The 22,598-nt window shown below is 37.5% G+C and overlaps 1 protein-coding gene and 1 long non-coding RNA gene across 16 annotated transcripts in view; both read right to left on the minus strand.

Moving 5' to 3' along the window:
* Positions 1-1,108: 1,108 nt before the first annotated feature.
* LOC124164065 lies at positions 1,109-4,360 on the minus strand. Of its 9 annotated transcripts, none has more exons than XR_006865953.1 (4): positions 2,827-3,059; positions 1,724-2,745; positions 1,278-1,387; positions 1,109-1,150 (listed from the first exon to the last, which is right to left on the minus strand). It is a non-coding gene; the product is annotated as an uncharacterized LOC124164065 (long non-coding RNA). The 9 variants fall into 9 exon arrangements; XR_006865954.1 differs by having other exon boundaries at positions 1,272-1,387; XR_006865952.1 differs by lacking the exon at positions 1,109-1,150 and adding an exon at positions 4,321-4,360 and having other exon boundaries at positions 1,246-1,387; positions 2,827-2,991.
* An 8,434-nt stretch (positions 4,361-12,794) lies between these two features.
* The window catches only part of LOC124163476 (fragile X mental retardation syndrome-related protein 1-like), a 44,063-nt gene continuing 34,259 nt past the window's right edge, over positions 12,795-22,598 (minus strand). For all 7 annotated transcript variants that reach the window (XM_046540407.1, XM_046540405.1, XM_046540404.1 and 4 more), the window contains 4 exons: positions 21,628-21,737; positions 19,545-19,648; positions 17,556-17,906; positions 12,795-15,988 (listed from right to left, as the gene is read on the minus strand). In XM_046540407.1, coding sequence (XP_046396363.1) covers positions 15,684-15,988; positions 17,556-17,906; positions 19,545-19,648; positions 21,628-21,737 — 870 coding nt within the window. In that variant the 3' untranslated portion in view covers positions 12,795-15,683. The remainder of the gene's footprint in view (positions 15,989-17,555; positions 17,907-19,544; positions 19,649-21,627; positions 21,738-22,598) is intronic.

A 22,598-nucleotide genomic window follows, 5' to 3' on the forward strand; every position in this document is an offset into this window, starting at 1 on the left:
GAAGTTAGATTCAAGAAATCTCCCAAGGTTATAGGAAATTATAGCATACCTGATAATACGGGCGGTATTTTAGTCTGAGGACCTTGGTTCGACTCTCGAAAAATGCCCAAACCAAGCGATAGGATGACTAATCTAAGAGGGTTGTGAATTTGTTAACATTGCTACTCCAAATCATGTATGTAATACTAGAACCATCTGCTTGCCAATTTTCTAAGAATCATGACAAATAATCCGACTGCAACTGCATTTAATTCAGCACAGAGCAAATGCATTCCAAATTACACCCAGACCATTAACAATTAAAATACTTATTGAGATGAATTGCTGGATAGAAATAAAAAAAGCTGGCACATCGTAATCACATCCTTATATTATAATAAAATTCACTACAATCTCCACAGTTCAGTAAATCACATTACTGTTTACAATTACAGTCATATAAAGTAATGTTTGATCATTAAAACGGAAAGTCATGGGCAATAGAATATTTTTCCAGAATAAATAAAACATACTTTTGTTGAAATAGTAGTACAATTTGATCAAACTAATTTCAAAACAGATGCACATAATTTAAGGCTTTTAAAACATCCATTTAAAGGTGCACTGCCATAATGTCTAGACTTTAAGGAATGATGATTTTGCTAATGCTGGCAAATGTAGCAGAAAGGTCCGCACAACAGGTATCACCCTCAGGATTACAAATCCAGCCTGCCACTTAATGCATAGTACCCTGTCCCGGATTAAGAAGAACAGTTTTTCAAATAGGTCATGATTATCCACTGCACCAGGCTGCTAGAAAACATAACATATAAATACCATGAGACAAAGTAAACCGAAGAGTTAACAATGTAATTAATTGAACAAACCATTCATTTTGAGATGCACAAGTATGTTCATGGGAAATCAACATTCAAAAGGAAAAAGTTATGTTCATCCAAGTTATCATTATAGGTCAGTGTATAGAATACCCAACAACACTTATACCATGATCCCGAAAAAATCAGAACTATGTAATTGTGTTTGTAGTTAATAGAATAATATCTTCAAATAAATGGATTGTACTAAACATCAATTCCATACTTAAAATCATCAACTTCTAAATATACTGATATTCCTCCTGATGTAAGATCCTAATAAAATCCTTGCAAACCTGAAACACAATTAAAAAGACTATCGGAAACAGTACATATTACATAATTTCCAAGGATTGCAGATAGCAGTAGTCTCACACATTATCCAAATATGTAAAATAAAGTTGAAATGCCATTCACCATTACCATATGCCTGCAAAATGACAAGTTCACAGCAATGCATAAGGCCTCATATACTCCAATAGCATATACCAGTTCATGCCATTAGAATGTATTTTCCAGTTCCCAAACTCAACCTAGAAAGAATAAAAATATTTAGCTCAAAAAAGGGTGGGAAAACTAGGGTGGAAATACATATCAATGAAAGGGCTATGAAAGAATCATTTACATGTGTTCTCCTGAGACATCTCCTCAAACTTTTTTCAAAAGTGTTTCCCGTGACACTCTCACTTGCTTCCTTAAATTCTCCAGATATCAATCCGCAATTCACATCATTTTGAAAGGTCCTATCAGTAACATTTCCCCCTCTTATTGACCATATAACACAGCTACGCCCGCCTGGAAGAAAAAAAAATAGAATAACCTTGGAAATACATATCAATGAAAGGGCTATGAAAGAATCATGTAATCACACATGTGTTGTCATGAGACAGCTTATCCAGCTTATTTCATCATGGTTTCCAAAGATTATCGGACTTCATCATCCCCACTGGTAAAAAATTCTAAGATTTCTTGATGCAGCTACCTGCTCAATTATCATATTAACTAATCTTATCACCCCTAAATATTTCTTCTGTTTCACATCCTTCTTCACCTATTCCACATTTTTTTTTTAGGCATCCTCTTCCATTCTTGCCACCCACTTGTCTCTCGACCATTGTCTTCATCAGGCCATTATGTATAAGATGTGGCCTATTAGATTGTTCTGTCTCGTATAAAGGTTTCCATGAGGCTACACCTCTCTCCTACTCTTCTTAGGACTTCCCCATTACTAACTCGATCCATGAAATCCACTTCATATATCTGTAGCACTACATTTCTCCTACATACAGTAGCCTCTATCAATGCACTTTACCTGCCTTAATTGTCTAAGGCTCACTTTGATATAGTACAGTAGTCGAAAAAAAAGTCTTGAAAATGGTACAGTGTAACCGAAACTAGTCGGCAATAAAGTGTGTTTTTGTAGAAAAGCTAAGTAATTTCCTTCCAACCATAAAAAATGGAATTCTACGAAGTAAAGGCCTCAACGATTCAGTGCATTCCCTGACTCATGTAAACAAGGATGGTTGCCAAACCTTCTTTGTTTCCGAAATGATGGCAATGTCAGAAATAAATTTTAGCATGATAATTTTTTCTCCATTTACATTCACTCACTAATCCTCTTCCTTATTGTCATGGATGGCTTCATCCAGGTAAATGCTTAAAGTTATCAGTGACAAGCACAGCCTTGTCTCACTACCTTCCAAATTCTTGAATTATAACAGCTTTGCCCTGATTTTATCTAACTTAAGAGACAGCTTATCAAACTTACTTCACCAACGTTACCAAAGATAATCGGACTTCACCATCCCCACAGGTCAAAAATACTAAGATTTTCCTAAAGCAATGTCCCTGATGGGTATCTCATTTGCTCCACCATTGAAGACAGATCAACCTAGAAGAAAGAAAATAATTATAAGGACATCCTTGGATACATTTCGAAAAGGCAAGACAAATGAAAAATGCACCTACTTACTCATGCTTGCCAATCATTCATCTTCATAGACTGTTTCCACAATGTTCCGAATGAGACTCACTTGCTCCCATAGTTAACACAGATGTTATTCCATTCTTCAAATCATTTAACAACTCTCATGGCTAACATGTTCACAATTCACCAAACCATAGATGACAAAGGAACCTAGGAAAGTGATAACATGTCCATATGATAATAATAAACTCTCATTGAATGCTTATTAATTGTCTAAAGTTGATGTTAATTAGTTAGAAATTGTAAATATTGCCAATCCCAATAATGAATGTAATACTAGAATAATCCGCATGCAAATATTCCAAGAATCACGGCAAATAATCTGACACAGTGATGTCAGTGTGCACTCAGGTGAGCCTTTAGGTACATTAAAGATTTTACAAATAACTGCAATAGAGGAATATACATCAGAACATTAATTAGAATAGGATGGATTCCAAACTCAATCACTGATTTTAAGTCAGCAAATGCTGCACGGAGCAAATGCATTCCAAATTGAGCAATTAGACTCAGACAATTAACAATGACAAGACAATCATGGATGTAAATAACTGAAGCATAAAGCCTGTTAAATTGTAGGAAGTAGTTGTACAAATCCAGTAGAATACTGCGCTCATGTGTTAATTTTAATGGATATATTATGGGTTGAAATGCACTATAGATACAGGGTGGGGTACAGACATAATGGGTATTAAATGAAACGAAATGATTAATACCCAGCTAAATGCAGGAGATTACCCCGAAAGGAAAGATATGGTGCATCTCAATATGCAGTCAAACTATAATAATAATGTTGCATTGATGGAGAGAGAAATAAATCATCCAGGCTCATCATAATCACATTCTTATATTATAATTCACTACAATCTCCACGGTTAAGTTAATCACAAAACTGTATCTATATTCACAAAAGTCATATGAGTGTGCACTGATCATTAAGAGGGATAGTTATAATATGTATTTTAACATCCTGGATTAAGAATAACTGTTCTTCAAGTAGTTCATCAATAACCATTGCACCAGGCTGCTAGAAAACACAACATATAAAAACCATTATAAAAAGTATACCAAATGCCAGCAATTCCATACTTAAAGTCATCAACTTCTTAAAATAAACTGATATTCTCCCTGATGTAAGATCCAAATAAAATCCTTGTACATCTGAATAATAGAATTACAAAGACTATTTGAAACAATACATGCTACATAACTTTCACAGGTTGTAAAATCTCACATATTAACCAAACATGAGAATAAAGTTAACATGTAATTCAGCATTTGCCAGCTATATGAAAGGCTGTTCATAGCAATATATAAGGTATCATATTCTTAAATAACACAAGCTAGTTCATGCCATTACTAAATACTACCCAGTTCCCAAACTAATCCTACTAAAATATTTTGTAGCCTATAAAAGGGTGGGAAAAATGTGCACAGTAACATTATTGAAACAAGTTCTAATTCTCTTACATGACTTACCATTTTTTTAATAAATAATCCTCATGAGGCAACCAACTTCTTCCTTAAATTCTCCAGCCATCATTCCATAATTCTACTGATTTCACCATCACTCATGAATACCGTGTTAATGCCTCAACTGACCATAGATCATAATTCAACCTAGAAGAATGATAATAATGATATGAACACCATTGGGAATATGTTGCAACGGAACACAAGATGAAAAAATGCACCTACTTACATATGTGTGGTTATGAGACAGCTTCATAAACTTTTCCGACAATGTTCCCCATAAGACTCTCACTTGCTTCCTTAATTTCTCTATCTACATTCTACAATTCAAATGATTTTACCAGCTCTCATAAGTAACATGTTCACACTTCACCTGACCATGGATCATATATCAACCTAGAAGAATTATTAGAATTAAAAGAACAACCATGGAAATATGTAGCAAGGGAAGGACTGGATGAAAAAATACATCTACTTACATCTTTATGGTTGTGGAACAGCATCTATGACTTCTTTCAATAATGTTCCCCCAGGAAACTGTCACATTGTCCTTAAATTATCCAGCAAAATTCTACAATTCCAATGATTTTACCAGCTCTCATGGGTAATATGTACACGCTTCAACTGACCATACACCATAGTTAGTTCAACCTAGAAGGATGACAATAATGATAAAAACAACCTTGGTAATATGTTATAAATTTATAACAATATTTTGCGATTGCAAGGGAGGACAATGGAAAGAAACATCTACTTACACCTGTGTACTTATGAAACAGCTCCCAAGACTTAGGCAGTATTCCTCATAAGACTGTCACTTGCTTCCTTAATTTATCCAGCAGTCATTCCACAGCTCAAATGCTTTCATGAGTACATTTTTATTTTGTTGCTGCTTCACCTGACTAGCTCATCATAGTTCAACCTGAAAAAATGGCAGAAATAATAGGAACAACCTTGGAAATAGTTTGCATAGGAAGGACAGGTAATGCCTGAGAAAAGCAATGCTCATCACAATAATATCAGATTATAAATTGTATGTGGTCATTTTCAATAAGCTTCACCGTATTGATTCACATCCTACAGTGGGTAATCTATTAACACATATAATGATTAGTATCTATTACAATGTTGAATATTTATTACTTCTTGCATGAATTTGGCCATATAATGTTCAACTTTTGCACTAATCCACAATAAAATGGGCTGATGTTGTTGCACCATTTACACAGTAAATGAATGATAGCATAGATTTATGGTCTATTTTTCCCACACTACTGTTACACTCTCAATAACTTAACCTCACATAATACCACATGTCCTTATTCCCATGAATTCAACACACAATGACTGCACTCAAATAACTGTCAAATAATTGAACTGCCATATATTGATATCCCTATAGCCCACACTTTAATTAAATTCCTGTCAATAGACCCTTCCTTTAAATGAAGATATACTTTGCGACATTCTCAAAAACTACCAGACAACTTTATAAACGGTACATAGGCTTTATATAAATTTATATGCGAAGGAGTCCATGTATGAAGTTATAGGTTACTGCAATTCGGTGTGCATAATATCCAGTATCATGAAAATATCACTTCAACAGCACTGATACAAAAAAGTTAACTGAAAGCCAAACAAATAACGTAACAAGTGATAATTCAATATTCTACTACATAACTCATAAATTTACTACACACTAGCAGAATTAAAACTCGAGTAAAGCATATATTAACCTTCTCGTACATGGTTGCATTGAACTTCACAATCATAATTTGTAAATACTTTTCCATAATATCATAATACACTTACTTTTGCTTTCAGCATCCGGATTTCCTAATTAATCACCAACATCTCGTCCTGTTGATAGTCGGGAACGTCTGGTTCTTCCACCAACTCTCCTCCAGCACACGGGTTGATATCCGAGTTGTTTGGATGCAAGAATTTCTATGCATAACGTATAACGAATGCACGAGTTTAACAGGACATCTTATTACGACTTCCAAAAGTGCATAAAAAACTGAAATTATTAGAAAAGACTAGATTCGACTGTCGCCAATTTGTAATATTAAAACTATGTAAACTTATTCAAACTTTGTATAACTTATCTTCAGAATACATACCTTTTTCCAGAAATCGCTGTTGGAACGGCAGTTTATTTATGTAGTTTGCGACCATCCTGTTGACGACACTCTTAACTTCTCCGCAGTGAAACAAACCTAAATAATAATATTCGTAAAAATTGAGGAATTTCTGAACAGAGAAGGCATTATCCATTGCACGTATAAAACTGAATTGAAGAAATGTATACTGGCGCAAGCGAGCCTACATACGATCCGATTATTCTACTAATTTACAAAGAAAATGCACCATTTCCGTATTATTCCGTATGAAACATGACCCGAAGTAATAAATAACATTGAAAAGTTTGGCACTTATGCATTACTTAACATAATTTCAAGGCAAAACGTGATGAATCCGTATCAAAATATGCTGGTGACAACAGCGTTGTCAACAACTTTTGAGAAGCCTATATTTCTACTATGTGACGTTCCCTCATTGACATAGGCTATTGCTATAATTATTAAGACTTACGTTGCATATATAAATATTTACAAAGTACAAATACAGGCAAAAAATACTTATAATATTGTCACTTCCTTACCTCACAATGTGCGATGTTATTGTAGATTTCCATTTGTTTCTTCTGCAATATATCGACCAAGGAGCCTCTCTTTTACGATCAGAAGAAAAACGACATATTATTACTCCGTTTTTCGTGGAATTGGAGCAAATCGGAGCACTGCAGCACACAATTTTTTGAAATTAATTCATATGCCCTATGCAAACACCATGTAAACAACAGACAGGTGGGAACCAAGATGATCAAACCGAAATGCACTATGGGAGCGTGACACGACCTGCCTTTTACCGACCTTGGGGTGGGATAGGAAGTGTCATGGGGCTGGTCACAACCTGCACAACGTTTAAAAAATTTCAAAATCAGTACGCGGGAAGAGCTTCGTTTTTTTACAAAACAAAATCATTGCTTTGCGCGCGAAATACGATCTACGAAATCTTGAAATGATTCTTTTAATCTAATGATGAAATAACTCACCATAACTCATCACTCAGGTTGACAATGGAATCATAAAGTTCCCGGAAGATATAGAAAACGGGTTAATGAACTTAATCTTCCGTTTCGACGTTATTCATATCGTGACGAAGAAATATGCGAAAGTCACGTGTGCTCGAATGCTGATCCCCTAGAATAGACGATAAATTCGAATATTCATTTTATTAGCAGGCCCCTCTAAATAATGCTTCATTTTTATCATCCCAAGGAAAACCTTACGCAGGAAAGGAACCAGGAATAGAAGTAGATGCTTCGGATACACCTCCTGAACGAGAGGCATAAAGGATGGGAGAAGCATCTACATAATTCTCTTTTTGCTACTAGACAGCAGTCAACCGCGTCAGTATAGTCTCCAACAGAGCTATTCCTGGGACGACCCAATCTATGCACTGGAGAATCAAGGCTTTTTAATAAGAAGATATCTTCTGCATTGCCTGGGATGAGAATCACCAGCCCAGCCAGCACATCATAAGTCATTGAGATTAGGTGAAAGTAAAAAATAAGGTAGGAGCTTTTAAGTAAGCAGGTTGGCGTTTTCTTACGGCCAGGCTGACAAACATCAAGAGTAATGACAAAAATATCTTTCAGCACTCCCCTAGATGATGTTATTATTTCATTGTTTTAGCTGATTCATTAAGGGATTTATGTATAAGAATAATTTTGCCATTCTTGACGCTTCTGTAGTATGAGTAGAAATAAAATCATATATGTAGCCATAATTTGGAAATCCATTTATGAAATGATGGCTAAACCACGGTTGTGAGAAAGTAAAAGTTTTCACGCGTATAGCGCCATATAGGATATAAAAAATAACTGGAAATAAAACTAATATTAATAATTCATTCATCAGGTTAACTGAACAAAAAGTAAAATTCATGAATGTCAGATTGTGCAGACTTTGAATGAAATAAGTTTGTTTCATGCATGCAGCATCTAAGTTTTTTTAGGGTCTTTAAAGATTAGATCTCTGCATTTCTTCTGCGTCAGCTTGTTTGTAGACATAGGCAGATCTAGGGGGGGTGGAGCACGTGCCCCCCCCCAGAACCTTAAAAAATATGGAAGATTTTAATAAAGTCCGATTGTCATTGCATTCGTTTTGTATTACAAGGTAAATTGTGCCCCCCCCCCCCCCCCCCCAGAACAAAATCCTGGATATAGCCTTGCTTGTGCCCCCCCCAGAAAGAAATCCTGGATCCGCCCCTGTTTGTAGACAACAGTTTCGCTGGCTACCCTGCCAGTGTCTTCAGGTCGAAGGTGTCAGCTGTTGGTTTCTGCTCCTTCGACACCTGAACTCACAGCATCATGGAATCCTATTTACTATGGACATGGAGGAGCAGTCATTAAATTTTCTGGATGTCCTCGTGACCAAAAAAGACAACAGGGGACTCGGCCATGCTATATACAGAAAGCTAACGCACACCGACTGCTATCTAAATGCAGCATCTCACCATCATCCCAGTCAGAACGCCTCACCAGTGGCAACATTGATTAACAGAGCATATCCGATGGAATAACCCCCTACTATCACATTCAGACGACCAGCAAACCTTTCAGATTTATTCCGCTCAACGAACCTCCGACATAAGTCACCCACTACTCCTAATAGTACACCATCGCCCTGCGGTCGTCCTAGATGCAAGACCTGCGCAAGTTTTACCCCTCCTTCTACTATCCCTAGTCATCTCGTCTACCACCAACCCCTGCGGCCTCCTATACTTCCAAGAATGTAGTTTATCTTATTCAATGTCAACACTGTCCCTCCTTTTATATAGGCAAATCCTCAACTCCCCTTGACCTAAGGATCAACAACCAACAGGGCATCATGCACTTCCTCTCACTTTGGGTCCCTCCTGATGGCGAAACATGCAGCCACTCATCGGCGTCAATACAATGATTGTTACAATGTATCAGTTTTGGCCTCCCTTCCCCCCACTCAAACTTAATTCCATTGAATTTACATGCATATGGCTATTTAAAGCATTTCTTCCTGCGGGCTTAAATATTAACCTATAATCCCTTAATTGCCTCAGCACACTCTTTCCCCCCCTTTTGGACCCTACCTCCCCACTATTTCCCCTTCGCTCAGCTATCTTTCATCCTTTACCTACAGTCTCCTACCTGACTCTGAGGAAGGTGGTAATGTGCCACCGAAAATTCAGTCCTGTGATTCCCAAAATTTGCACACACAATTCTTAATTCACTAGACAATTATCGGTCTCATATCAAGGTAAAAATGGGGGATCGGGTTGGTGTGGTGGCTGGAGTGTTGGCTTCCCACCCGGCAGGCTCGGTTTCAAATCCCGGCAGTGGCAGAGAATTTTCAGAGACTGCCCGATCCCTGCTTGATTGCTGTGTGGAGGACATTTCAAGAGCAACACTCCGTCCGTCGGATGGGACGTTAAGCCGTGGTCCCCTTGGCGCCTTTCGTTAAGAGCAGGCTAATGCCGGGTTTCTTCTTCCCTCATGGCGCGAATGACCTCAGCTGTCGGTCGCCTCCTCCAAATACCATACAGGTAAAAATACTGAATTTACAGGAATTAAAAATATCAGCTAAAAGCAGATTAAAATGTATGATTTTCCATGTTGAACATGTATGCAGGAAAAAAATCTAAAAAATTAAGTAAAATGGAAATAATGGGAACAAATCAGACTTATAAAAAATACTTAGTCTTATCCCGGGAAGAGGTTAAATTCAAAGTGTGTCGCAGCACCATAACAATATCATAATTCACACCACTTGTTTTCAGTTAACCTGCTTACTACCTTAAAATTATTTATTTTAACACATTATTGAATATATTTTGAAAGATATCTATCGTCAAACATGGGAAAATACCAATATATTTTTGCGATTTCACGAAGCATAATATAATTTTATTATTTTCTTGAATTATTGAGGGGGCTCGGCCCCCCCTAACGAATCTTTGAGGGGGCTCGGGCCCCCTCCGGCCCCATGGAGTCAGCGCCACTGGAAGAAATTGCATTTGTGTTGTAATTCTCGCCATTTTAAAAATAGATTTAAATGTTTTCTTACATTCTTGGACAGGGATGCCGACTCACCAATTTTTATCCTGATATCTCGAATCTCAATACTCTGGGGAAAATCGACAAGCCTGACATTTTTTCCTCAAACCCTTGGATATTTTAAATGTTGGTTGATATCTTGATGTGGGAGCGAAGTGGGGATTATTAGGAGAAGAGGGAGGAAGCAAATAGAGTTGAGAGAGAATTTGTATGGGAAAATATTATAGTATCGTGGAAATAAATTATATTGAAAGAAAAACAAGTCTGACATTCCAGTATATTATCTACCAAACTCTTATCATCCATATGGAATAATTCAATGGAGCCAAATAAAAAAACCCCTGGTCCAAATTCAATACTTTACCCATACCGGATCTACTTGCATTTTTGAGTGCAAATATTTTGATAATACAATTGCAAATTTCATAAGCCTTGAAAGTGTTATTATATGAAATTCCTATTTTTGTGTGCTCACCAATTTCAGTCCCACATCTGTTCCAGCTGCACTAGATATTCGAAGGACATTCCAACATATTAAGTTTGCTTATATCATTAGGGACACAAAAACTTATTGCAGACACCATGGGTGTACCCACCAGGAGGCAACTGCTCCCCTGGAAGCAAAAATAGATTTAGTTCAAAACAAAAGTTATGAACCAATTTTCTTTTTGAAGAAAAATGATATCAGTGTAAGACATGGAGCAAATAATTATAGAACCTAAAATTTGCTGTCACAATTTCCTTGAAATTTTGGTTTCATTAACCTTTTCTGTGCATAACAGCTACAACTTGAATGACCAGTTTGTTTTGCCTTCCCACCCCAAGTTTTGATTCTGGGTACGCCCAGGTTTAACACCACCACTCTAGGGGTTAGCCGCATGGGTACCCAGCGAGGGGCAGCAGGACCCCCAGAAGCAAAAATCACATCTTTGAGGAAAATCAGGACAAGATTGAAATGAAAGTTTTCCACGAATTTTCTTTTAACCCAGGAAAAATAATATAAGTAAACAACTAAAATATTTAAAAAAATAATAATAACTAATAAAGCATTGTTATAGTTTTCTTCAAATGTTGGTTGCATTCACCTTTACCATGCTTAAATGATACAACTTGTACAACCATGGCTCGTACCCTAGCTTTGATCTAGGATATATGCCCTTGGTTAGTTGATATTTCCACCGCAGAACAATGACTCATATTTTTTACAAGAATTCTGCCACATTCCATTTCAGTCAGTAACCAAATAAATGGAAGACATGAATTTTCCAATTCATTCTGGGAGCTATGGCATCAAATAAAATTTTCTGCCGGCAGAGAAAAAACAAGATTGCAAAATCCCTCCACAGGAGGCAATGGGAACATTTTCTCTTTTCCATAAGCCTTATAAAAAGATCAGTATGCATCACTAGAGAATGTCCCAGTAAAATGAGTTACTCGTGAAGAGAGCAAACTTCTGCATTTTTTCATTTTCAAGTTATGAGAATAAGACTGGAAGGAACTTCCTGTTATAACTTATCTTTCCGATCCATATACAGAATTATCTTAATGAATCGAGACTTCAGTTAGAGTGCCATTCATTGAATTAAAAATGTTAGAAATCAAAAGTATTACCTCATCCAAATCAAATAGCTATGGTAAGGTACTGATTTAATAAAAACATCCTCATAATAGAAGATTAATTATAACTGCAATGAGCAGAGGTAGTGTAGAAAAACTACCATATCACTGCTTCCATTCAAAATTTCCCACAAGAGATATATGTTATGCATTTAGTTAGATGACACGAATTTAATTTGATTTTATGAAAACCTCAGAAATTTTGGAACTTCTAGTCAGTTAAATTGGTTCCCCATATTCTTATCACAAAATGAAAACATATAAAAATCACTTTTCATATCATCCACAAGGTTGGTTTAGATGAGGCTCCCTAGAAAAAGCTAACTCATTAAGTACCATGCATTTAGGGGTGATTCCTTTCCCTGGGCCGCCTTGAACACAAAGATTTGCACTGGTGCTCAAAGGCTTCCCTAGGTGCCCAAAGGCTTCCCAACCTTTTACTCATCAGCTCAATGGATTTCTCACTGGGCTACCACCCTCCCCAAAGATATTGAGGTGTAATACTGAAGGTTGGAGTACGTAAAAAAAACATCTATATGTACTATGAAAAATTCATCAGGCACATTAGGTTAATCAAAAATTGTCTAAAACGTCTGGGTCAGGTAAGAATTTTAAACTGAGAAATTACTGCAAGGAAACTGTAAGATCCATAAATTTCCTTGCAGAGGAAACTTCACTCCAGGTGGAATAAAAAAACATCTCAGAAATGTAATATAGGATTGAAAAAGTCACAGTAAACATTTTCTTACATCAGTTGCACCTTTCTTAATACTGTATTAACTATGCAACTTCATTTTCTGCTTCAAAAACAAACATTCAAGGTTGTTAGGAAATCCTTATACAACAGTAGCAACTGCACAATTTCCACAGGCACATTTTGATGTATATATACAGAAATGGTTTATTCTTAAATTATCCAACATTGGCAATACAAATTGTTCTTGTAACAAGCAGTTAAGGGATGATGAAACACTACCAAACCCACACACGCGCGCACCAAATTTCCACCTCCTCCTAAGCCAACAGTCGGCCTTGTCCATTCTTGCCGAGGTCATACCATTTTAATGCCATTAATAAGACACAAGTGTGACGTTGTTGAACACCGTTGAACATTCCTTATGATAACGGGTGAGTGAGTGCGTGCCCATACAAGCATATTATCAACGTACAGCACATTTTTTTTCATCCTTAAGGAGGTCGCATATTTATGAAATCTACTGTTTTTCCTACTGTCCCCCATTTATTCTTCTGAAGATTCCGCTGTTGGTATCACCACAGGAGAATAGATTGGAATTGTTCAGACCTTGTATTATTACAATGACATATATGACAAATTAAATTTCTTGGCAGTCTTTATAAATCATACCAAATAATAATAATAATATCATGCCATTTCAATGGAAAGGGGACAAAAACAATGAAATCAGAAAGTTACTAAAAACCTTCGTAATGGAAACATAACAGTACTAGAAGGAGATTTGAAAATAAAAAGGATGCTTTAACACCACAATCTTGAAACATGAAACATAGCGAGGCAAGTAATCATATGCATGTTTAAATACAATTCCAACCATGCATAGAGAAAAATGATTTCTTTTCAAGGGTTGGGCATGGTGGTTATGCATTTCAGTAAAAAGCCCATAAAATACTAGTGTGCATGGGTGCAGTGTGATACCATACGATAAACACACAAAAACCCTTTGCATACATGACATATCATGAAGTAAATTTTTAAACTGCTTAGTATATTCAACTCCCTCTCATTAAATTGTATCTATTATTTGTCTTTTCCCTTTTCCAAGTATTTGCAACCTACTGACATTAAAACAAAAGGCAACCCCAAAATGTTTTGTCTTCTTCTCCATTGTGATGAGCAACTATTCAAAGTCCAGGCTCTTTTTAATTAATTAAAATCGGCATTTATATCTTAACCATTTGTGAACTTATTCATTTACATTTTGATTGAATAAATGTAGTATTTCCAAAGTCACAATGAATCTTTAAAGTGATAATTTCAATGAGGTTGACTTTCATTCCCAACAATACACAAATTAGAGATTTCTTAAAAAGTGAACACAAATTCAACTATAGCTGTAGAACAAATTTCCTCAGCTCTTAACATCATTGATTCAAACACTAATAACTATACCATTTGACTTTAAATTCAAAATTTGGAAAAAGCAATTCAAATGACAGTCTCCTTTGAGTTATTTCCCATCTAGGCATTGGATCCTGTTCTTAATTTTTTTATATGTATGTTATTCTTAAATTCCCCTCAACCATTCTGTAAGTAGTGCCATTTGCATGGCAATAGGGACAAAAAGGGCATAAACAACAGTGGGTGCAAGGAAAGCACAAGGAGTTCCCAAAAAAACGCAAAGGATAAATTGAAAAACCCCTTTCAACTTTCCCCGCTTTTCACTCCCTCTAGCGGTAGGCAGATTTTAAGATGCCTCTCTTGGGTATTCTGAAATAACCGGTTGACACAATAGTGGAGCTTTAACTATGGAATAATAAATACAGAAAATCAAAGATACACACCAGGAGGTCAAAATCCCCACCATAAGGGCGCACCACAGGGCAATGTGGCTCACCACCAAAAAACTATGTGAAAACAAAACGTTTTTCCCCTCTGTCGAAATCTCTCCTCTCAAGACTCATTTTTTAAAATCTATGTCCGTGGGGCCTCACATCCACTCTCCCTGACTTACTGACTCCACGCCAAGCGGAGCCTTCAACAATGGTCCATTTTTTGCAGAAGAGTGGAGGCAAGAGAGACATTGACAATGGGCATCTGAGAGAACGGGTCCACCGACGGGAGGAGATGGGGAAAAGCAAAGGTTTACTTGCCAACTACCCCCCACTGTCCTGTGAAACACTCTCAAGGGGGTCATTTAAAAGGACATGTGGCGCCTTCACTCTATCCCTACCCATCACGTGGACAAGCCCTGCCTGAACCTCTGACCACTGGTCGCTGAGGCCAGACTGGGACCAACCACTGTGCTGGGATCTCCCATAGTCCCGGGGAGGTTCCACACTCTCTGTCCCATTTACAGGCAGACACCCCACCCGAGCACTCCAGGTGATTATCATTTTTTTTCAATTTGGCCAGGTGATAGAAGTATTTCTATGGGAGTAAAAACTCCACAGCCCTGATGTCATATTGATCTGCCTTGCTTTGATGTTAACCGGCAGTTCCAGAGGGGTAGGCCGAGCCGGACATTTTCTCGGCAGTAGCCAAGGTGACATTCCAATACTGGCAGTCGACTCCAAAGTTGACACTGATGTCCGACACTCCACCTTCTCACCCATACACTTGCACATCCATTTCGATTCACTCTTACTGGTGAGCTTGAGGCAGAGTCCCCTGACGACCACAACTTCTTTGCACGGACGGGCAAGTTTCTCTCTGCGGAGGATGCTCGGGGCCCCACCCAAACGTTGGCGACTGCGCCTCCTCCCCTGACGCCCCTCCCTGTCGCCAAGGGGAGGGGCGTCCGAGCAGAAGATGCCCCACTGGGCCCATGGGGGGAGATAGGGATGATGGGAAAAGGGGGACTGGGAGGTGAGGGGATAGTGAGCTGGAAGCTTAACCAGAGGTTCCATTGACCATGGCCTCTTTACCACCTCCCGTGCCCCCACCGGTCGCTGCACCCGTGCCGCTACCACCACCACCTCCACCGGCAGCATTCCCACCACCGCCACTGCTGTTACCACCTCCCGTCTTCTCTGTGGCTTGGGTCCCAGAGTTCTTCTTATGCTGTGATGCCGCAGGGCGATGGGACCCCCCTCGACGATTACCCATCTCCCTCTGGCCCTTGGGGGCTGGGGGAGCTCCCGAGTTGCCATCCTGCGTACTACTTTTGTTTGAGGATGAATGAGAGAAACTACCACCTGAAAAAATAAAATATTCATGTTACAAAAATTCTAAAATTGTAGCAAAAAATAGAGGCATCCACTTAGTACACAGTTAACCTTTCAAAAGCTGATGCATGGGTCTTTAGAAATCATGAAGAAACAGGGATACAGGTCTACACAGACAAAATTATTTAAGACAGAACAATATAATAATCACAAATATGATTTAAAATGAAACTATTAAAACACTGTATTACAGACACAACTTTAACTTTCCTTTCCCAGTAATTCACAGATTATTATCTTGCCTTTCGACTTGGATGTGAAAAGATTGCCTATGCTGTTTGTACGTAGTTAGCAATATTTTTGATTTTTAATTATATTAATTTCTTCATCCAAACATATAGTTCTCCTACCAGCTACAAAGATTTTCTGGGGCTTGAAACCATGGGATAATTGTGGGGTTTAAATGTTATTTTATACAAGAAAAATTAATTTAAATGCTATCTACCATTGCAAAACATTGGATTGATAATTCGACCTGTGGCAGTATTTGCACATACAATGAGGGCCAGTATTGCCATCCAATAGGCCAGATGGCAATTTTAAGGTGAATAAATCAACAATCGATTGATTGTAAGACAAATAAATAGCTTCTAGGTAACAACTGAAAAAATACTACAAGTGAACTAACGGTCACCCTCCATTGATTTAGATCATTAAACAGCAGGCACTACCACTGCATTCATATTTACTCTGAACATTCATTTTAGAATTTCAAGGCTCCATTTAAGCACTTAACTTTTATGCCATTTTTCTTTCGCTTTTCTAGAAATATGCTACATCAATTAAAATTTTTCATTCAAGTTCAAGGGAAGCAAAAGGACTTTTAAATACAGCTAAGTCTCATAAGTTTTCCAATATTCAAACACGCACACAAAAATGAAGTGCCAAATACCACAGTTAGCAACCACATACCATGCATATACCGGCATTGACAATACAGATGACACATCATAATTTCTGAGCCACAAGTAACATGACTGATTTGCAAATAAATCATTTGGTTTAACTAGTATCATTGATCAATTTCGAATTAAGGCATGCAAATTTCAGATTCGTATTAAAATTAAAATAACATTAAGGCAACTTCCAGAAAATCTCAACAGTAAGATTTAAAACAACTAGTGGCCAGAAAGACAGCTGGCGACCACACACACAAAAACAATGGCTCCTGTCTTACACTCTCCTAGTCCAGGTGATTTCCACAGACAACTGTTAAGTCATATTACAGAACAGAAATAGGCCTCAATTGAATTTGGAAATAAATACTGAACATGGATATGCTTATTATAAAAAAAGAGAAACATTTTTTGACGCATGACACAATATTATTCATTACTCCCAAAATGGAAAGAGAACGAGATAAGAATAAAGGTTACTCTTATGGTGAGAGTGTAAGGCATTGGCACACCATTGTTAAGACAACAATCTTGTGTCTTTTTCAAAAGGTTAACATGATCCAAGTCAATTCTAGTACTTCAATTTAGTTGTGGTCATAACAGGTGTCACGTTAAGGGTTGAAAAGTGCTCTTCCACTGACCCCGATCAGGAGCAGCATTTGTTGAAGCAGTCTCTCTCCCTCCGTCCAGCAATGTTTCATCCTCATCCGCCGTTCTCCTCCTGTCCTCCGACCTCCTCTGCCCATCGCCCCGCCTCCCCCCAGCACCTTCCCTTCTTCCTTGACCTCCACCCCTTGACTGAGGCGATCCACGGCTGAGCGATTGCTGTTGATGACCACCACCCAAGAATGATCCCCCAGTCCATCCACCCGAACCTTCACCACCAGAGCCTTGGGTGTGATACTGCCCTCCCCCTCTTCCACTTCCCTGGTATGAGCTGCTGACATGGTGGTGGTCGTCTGAGGACGGGTCAGGCGTTTGGTGACGAGAGGCTGAAAGGACCAATAACCAATTTTACAATGTCTTCCGCCAAGTATACACTTTTAAAAGTTTTGTTTGCAGCAGTAATATAATACCTTATTAAGGTAAAAGCATAAAAATATTTTTTTTACAGTTGTTAAGCTCCACCTGCATATTCTCCACCCCCAATGCTCATATACCAAAGATAAACTCTTGAGAATACTAAGTCATCGGGATGGAAAAATTGGCCTTCAGAAATAATGAATTATGATATTTCAAGAATTTTTAATACATTTCATGAAACAAGGTTTTTCTAGGATGTTACCAGTGAGAGTTCTTCCATAAATGCGTTCCCAGTAGCTTTAAAAGAAAAAAATTATCTTTAACCCTTATTTATTAACCTACAATCTCCACATCATCAAAAATCCCCCTGCTGCCAGTAATTCGGTATAATTTCAATCTTCTAGATTGTTAAAACATACATTTGTAAAACCACCATTGTAAATACATCATTATTAGTTAAGCAACCGATTTTTTGCCATTGTTTGTAAAAAATAAATATTATATTTCTAAACTAGAAGTAAAAACTTTCAATAAATTTCATATTTTTGAATTTTTGCATTTTTGAATGAGCTGTGCATTTAGCAGGCTTTTCTTCGAGACAGACAGTTCTGATTTGTTTCATCATTTGACTTTTCCAAACAAACATTTTTTCAGGCTTTTCAATAATTTCCCCCCTCCCCAATAATCATAAAATATTGTTATCTGGAACTCATGAACCAGATGAAAAGCAAAATACTATACACAACACTTTCTGTGCATGCATATTATCATAGGAGTGGATAAAATTTAAAAATACGGCCCCAAAATGCAACTCTTAGATTGAATGAAACTAAAGTTAATTCCCAGAATAAATATCAAAATCATTATGCAATAATGCTACATTTGAACTAGCTTGATAGATATCTTAAATCATCAAAGTGCTTGTATATGTTAGATCATTTAAATGATCAAAACGGTGCTAGAGACATTGGATTTTTAAAACAAACAGAAGAAAATATCATCAAATATAGCAACATCATCACTTTTCTGAATGCCATTTATAATATTCTTGGAAATATCATCATAAGTGGGTGAAAGTGAACATCAATAAAGACATTATAATAAAGAAATCATTCAACAAAAACGGACTTCTGACATCGAAGGTAAAAGCAAAATATGCAATATAAGATGCAACAATCACTATACAGAATATTCAAGGGTGTTGATGTAGGACCCCAGGGAATAAATGTTATTCATTGCAAATGGGATACAACGATAACTAGACCAGCATTTATCAAGGTGAGTAACAAGTATAATATTAGCAGCACTCTCAGTGGGTAGAATCAATATTATTAGTCTGAATAAATTTGACAGATTTTGAGGTACATACTTCCAAGTATTTATCCAAAAGTATTAAAGAATGCTTACCTGTCATAGAATAAAATAAATAAAATTACTTTGTTAAACAATAAAATACAATTACTATGTTAAAATATTAGATGCTGAAACCCAGGTTGTGCTATTTAAAATAAAGTGTGGAATAAAACAAAGTAATTTTATTTTATTCTATGATGAAGAAATTCCACCAAGTAATGCCTGAGACTGTGTCTTATATTAAAAATGCTTACCTGAATTGTACCGACTACCACCGCCTCCACGCCCCCTGCCCCTTCCCCGCACTGGCCCTCCACGCCCCCGACCACTGCTTATTTCTTGATCGACATTGTAGCCCCTGGAAATATGACATTAATGACCAAAAGGAACATTGTAGAAATCAAATACAAAAATATTATAGGGGATTAACAAGAAGGGAGATGAAAAACTAGCTTTTCTAAATTTGATAAATTAAAGGAAAAGGAAGTTTCTCAGGAATTTATTATTGTTGATGCTCTCTGGACAGAAAAACAATAGAAAAAAGTGATGAAGAGATGAAAAGAACGCCCCAAAGATATAATTTCAGGATATTTCATTAACAGTGGGCAAGAGCCGGGAAGATTACTAAATCAAATCCCAAATTTGTAAGTAACTTTAGCCCCACCAATATGAAAATACTGTACTGCATTTCAGCCAGTCCAAGATTTTGGTCCAACTTTCAATCACACATTACTAAGGAAGAGTAAATTTTTCTTGATCAGTTGAGTCCTATAAGGGTCACTGCTTCATTATAAGGCATATCTAACAGAGCTATTTAACTCTGGAATTACTTATTCTAATAGCTTTTGAGGATGTGAATGGCTTGGCTATGGATTCCTGGATTTCAAAGGGATTTGAATAGATTACAGTACATTCCATATTTCTTATAGTAAAATATAATTCATTAGGTTAAGGGACTTTGGTTAAAATTGAAACATGAGAGGCAATGATGACTCCACAAAAAAGACTGTTCCAGACGGCTAACGGCAACTCAATAACCCTATGCCCCCATCCAACTGTCCTCCCTTTGCATGATCCCGAACCTGTACACAAAAGGAAATTTTCCTTCTCTTAAAAGAATTTGATCCACCGGAAGGATTCACCAACTCAGACATTCTCATTCTAACTCCTACAAACTCTAAAACTCCACATTTCTACTCCCCAATATAAACAATCCTCGGAATCCCAGCCACCACATTGTATCTGGACGCAACTATCCAACAGATGAGATATCAGAACTTCCTGATCATTGCTCAAAACCAGTGGTGGATCCAGGATTGGGAGAATGGGGGGCTAAGTGGAGTTAAAAATTCCAGCAGTAGAGGGGGTCGGAAAAAACTACCATTATATCTAGTGTAAATTGGATACCTACGGAGGAGCTATAGCCCCCTTAGTCCCCCCCCCCCCAATAGATCCACCACTGCTAAAAACCATTACCTAATTACGCCTCTACCATCTTTTATTAAAGATCAACACAATTTCCTCAAGATCCTCAATACCATTCCTTTCCCCTCCCCCCCCGACAAAAGTATCCTAATGGCTTCTATAGATGTGGTATCGCTTTACACATTGATCTCCCAACAATAAGCCCTAGACTCTAAACTACCATCTGTCTCAACACCTGTCACCACACCTTCTACCCGCTTCAACATTGGGCAAGCAGAACCTGCTCTAACAAAAAAGCCTTCACTTTCAATAACAACAAATACAGCACACTCCCAATTATCCGAGCTAATGTTGGGGAGGGGCGGTACAAATAATCGGAAAACAAATAATCCAAACTTTCACTTTAATATCCTGTGATTTTCATTGTTATGTAAACCAATCAATTTATTATTATCTACGCACATTTTATGCAATTTTTGATAGCATTCTGAAATCATTAAGAGCTTTCTTTTCCCCCGACTACGATACTTTTTATTGGCGATAACATGATTGCACTCACGTTCTTCATTGCATCATCATGTGGAGAGGAAGATGACATTTAGTTGAACTCTTTCGTGTAAGCCTGCATGTCAGAGACAATTTCTCTTCCAACCAATTACTTGTTGAGAGCTCAGGTATTTTTCTCCTACATAGTGACAACAAGCTCAGAAAAGAAATCCCCCAAATAACCACTTTTTCAAATTTCTTGGGAACAAGAGATCTTCAAAAAGATCCTATGAGCGGTGAAGCCATCATCATTCAAGGGTTGACTGTTCACAGCTATAGGAATTTTATAATTTTCGTCACTGATCAAGAGCTCACCAAACAACTTTTGACTGTTACTAATGAAAAACATGTATTAAGATACCTTACCTGTCTCTCCTAGCCATAGGGAAGTTTTGCATTGACCCCATTGTTGAACCATGCATAGTTCTGAGTTGCTGGTCTATGAGCTGTTTTTCTTGACGTAAATGTTCCACGTCCTGCAAGTTACAGAATAGGTACATGACTAAAACACACAAGTAAATTTGCCTCCAAAGAAATGCAACAGAGACAGAAAGACTAGGGGATAACAAAGAAGCATTGCTATTGGCAATGTGTTTCATGAAGTAAATATTTTTACATACAACATAAGGTAAGCTATGTAAACCAAATACAGTGGAACTTGGTTAGTACGTTCCTCCTTAGTACGTTTTCCTCTTTAGTACGGCGACTTCCCTCGGTCCTGGTACCATCCGAACAAAATACAGGTAAAAGAATTTGGTTAGTACATTTGAAAAAATTGCGCTTTCCTGGTTAGTACGCTCAATTGCTTGTCATGACGCAACCCGCAATTCGTTCTCTAGTGTCTTCTTAAGGGTCGCAAACGTCTGAATTCATGATTTAATTTATTATTATTAGCCATTAACATTCTTCCATTCATTCCTCATCTCTTTCTTCTACCGTAATTTATCCAAATGCATTTCTGAATTCTTGTGACGTGCTGAATAATAAAATGCGGCCATTTTTCGGGAATGTCTGACTATGAAAAACTACAGCCAATAAGAAGCCCCAATTTTCCCCACCCCGAGCTCCTCACCTTCTGTTGCCTTTGGAGCGCTTGGGAGTGCCCACTGCTGCGCACCAAGTTCGTGAGTGGGCAATTGTTGCTATTGCACGAGTTATCATGATGAAGAAATGAGTCTTAACGGTATTAGACAATTCCCACATTATCTAAAGCAGTGCTGCTCCATAAACTCGACGTGGTGCATATTTACTTTACTACTGTTGCGGGAGCAGACGATCCTCTGGATCTCCACACGAAGCTTAGCTTAAAAATACTTGATCTCGGAACGAAAGCAGAC

The sequence above is a fragment of the Ischnura elegans genome, chromosome 8, assembly GCF_921293095.1.
Source record: "Ischnura elegans chromosome 8, ioIscEleg1.1, whole genome shotgun sequence".
NCBI classification, from domain to species: domain Eukaryota; kingdom Metazoa; phylum Arthropoda; class Insecta; order Odonata; family Coenagrionidae; genus Ischnura; species Ischnura elegans.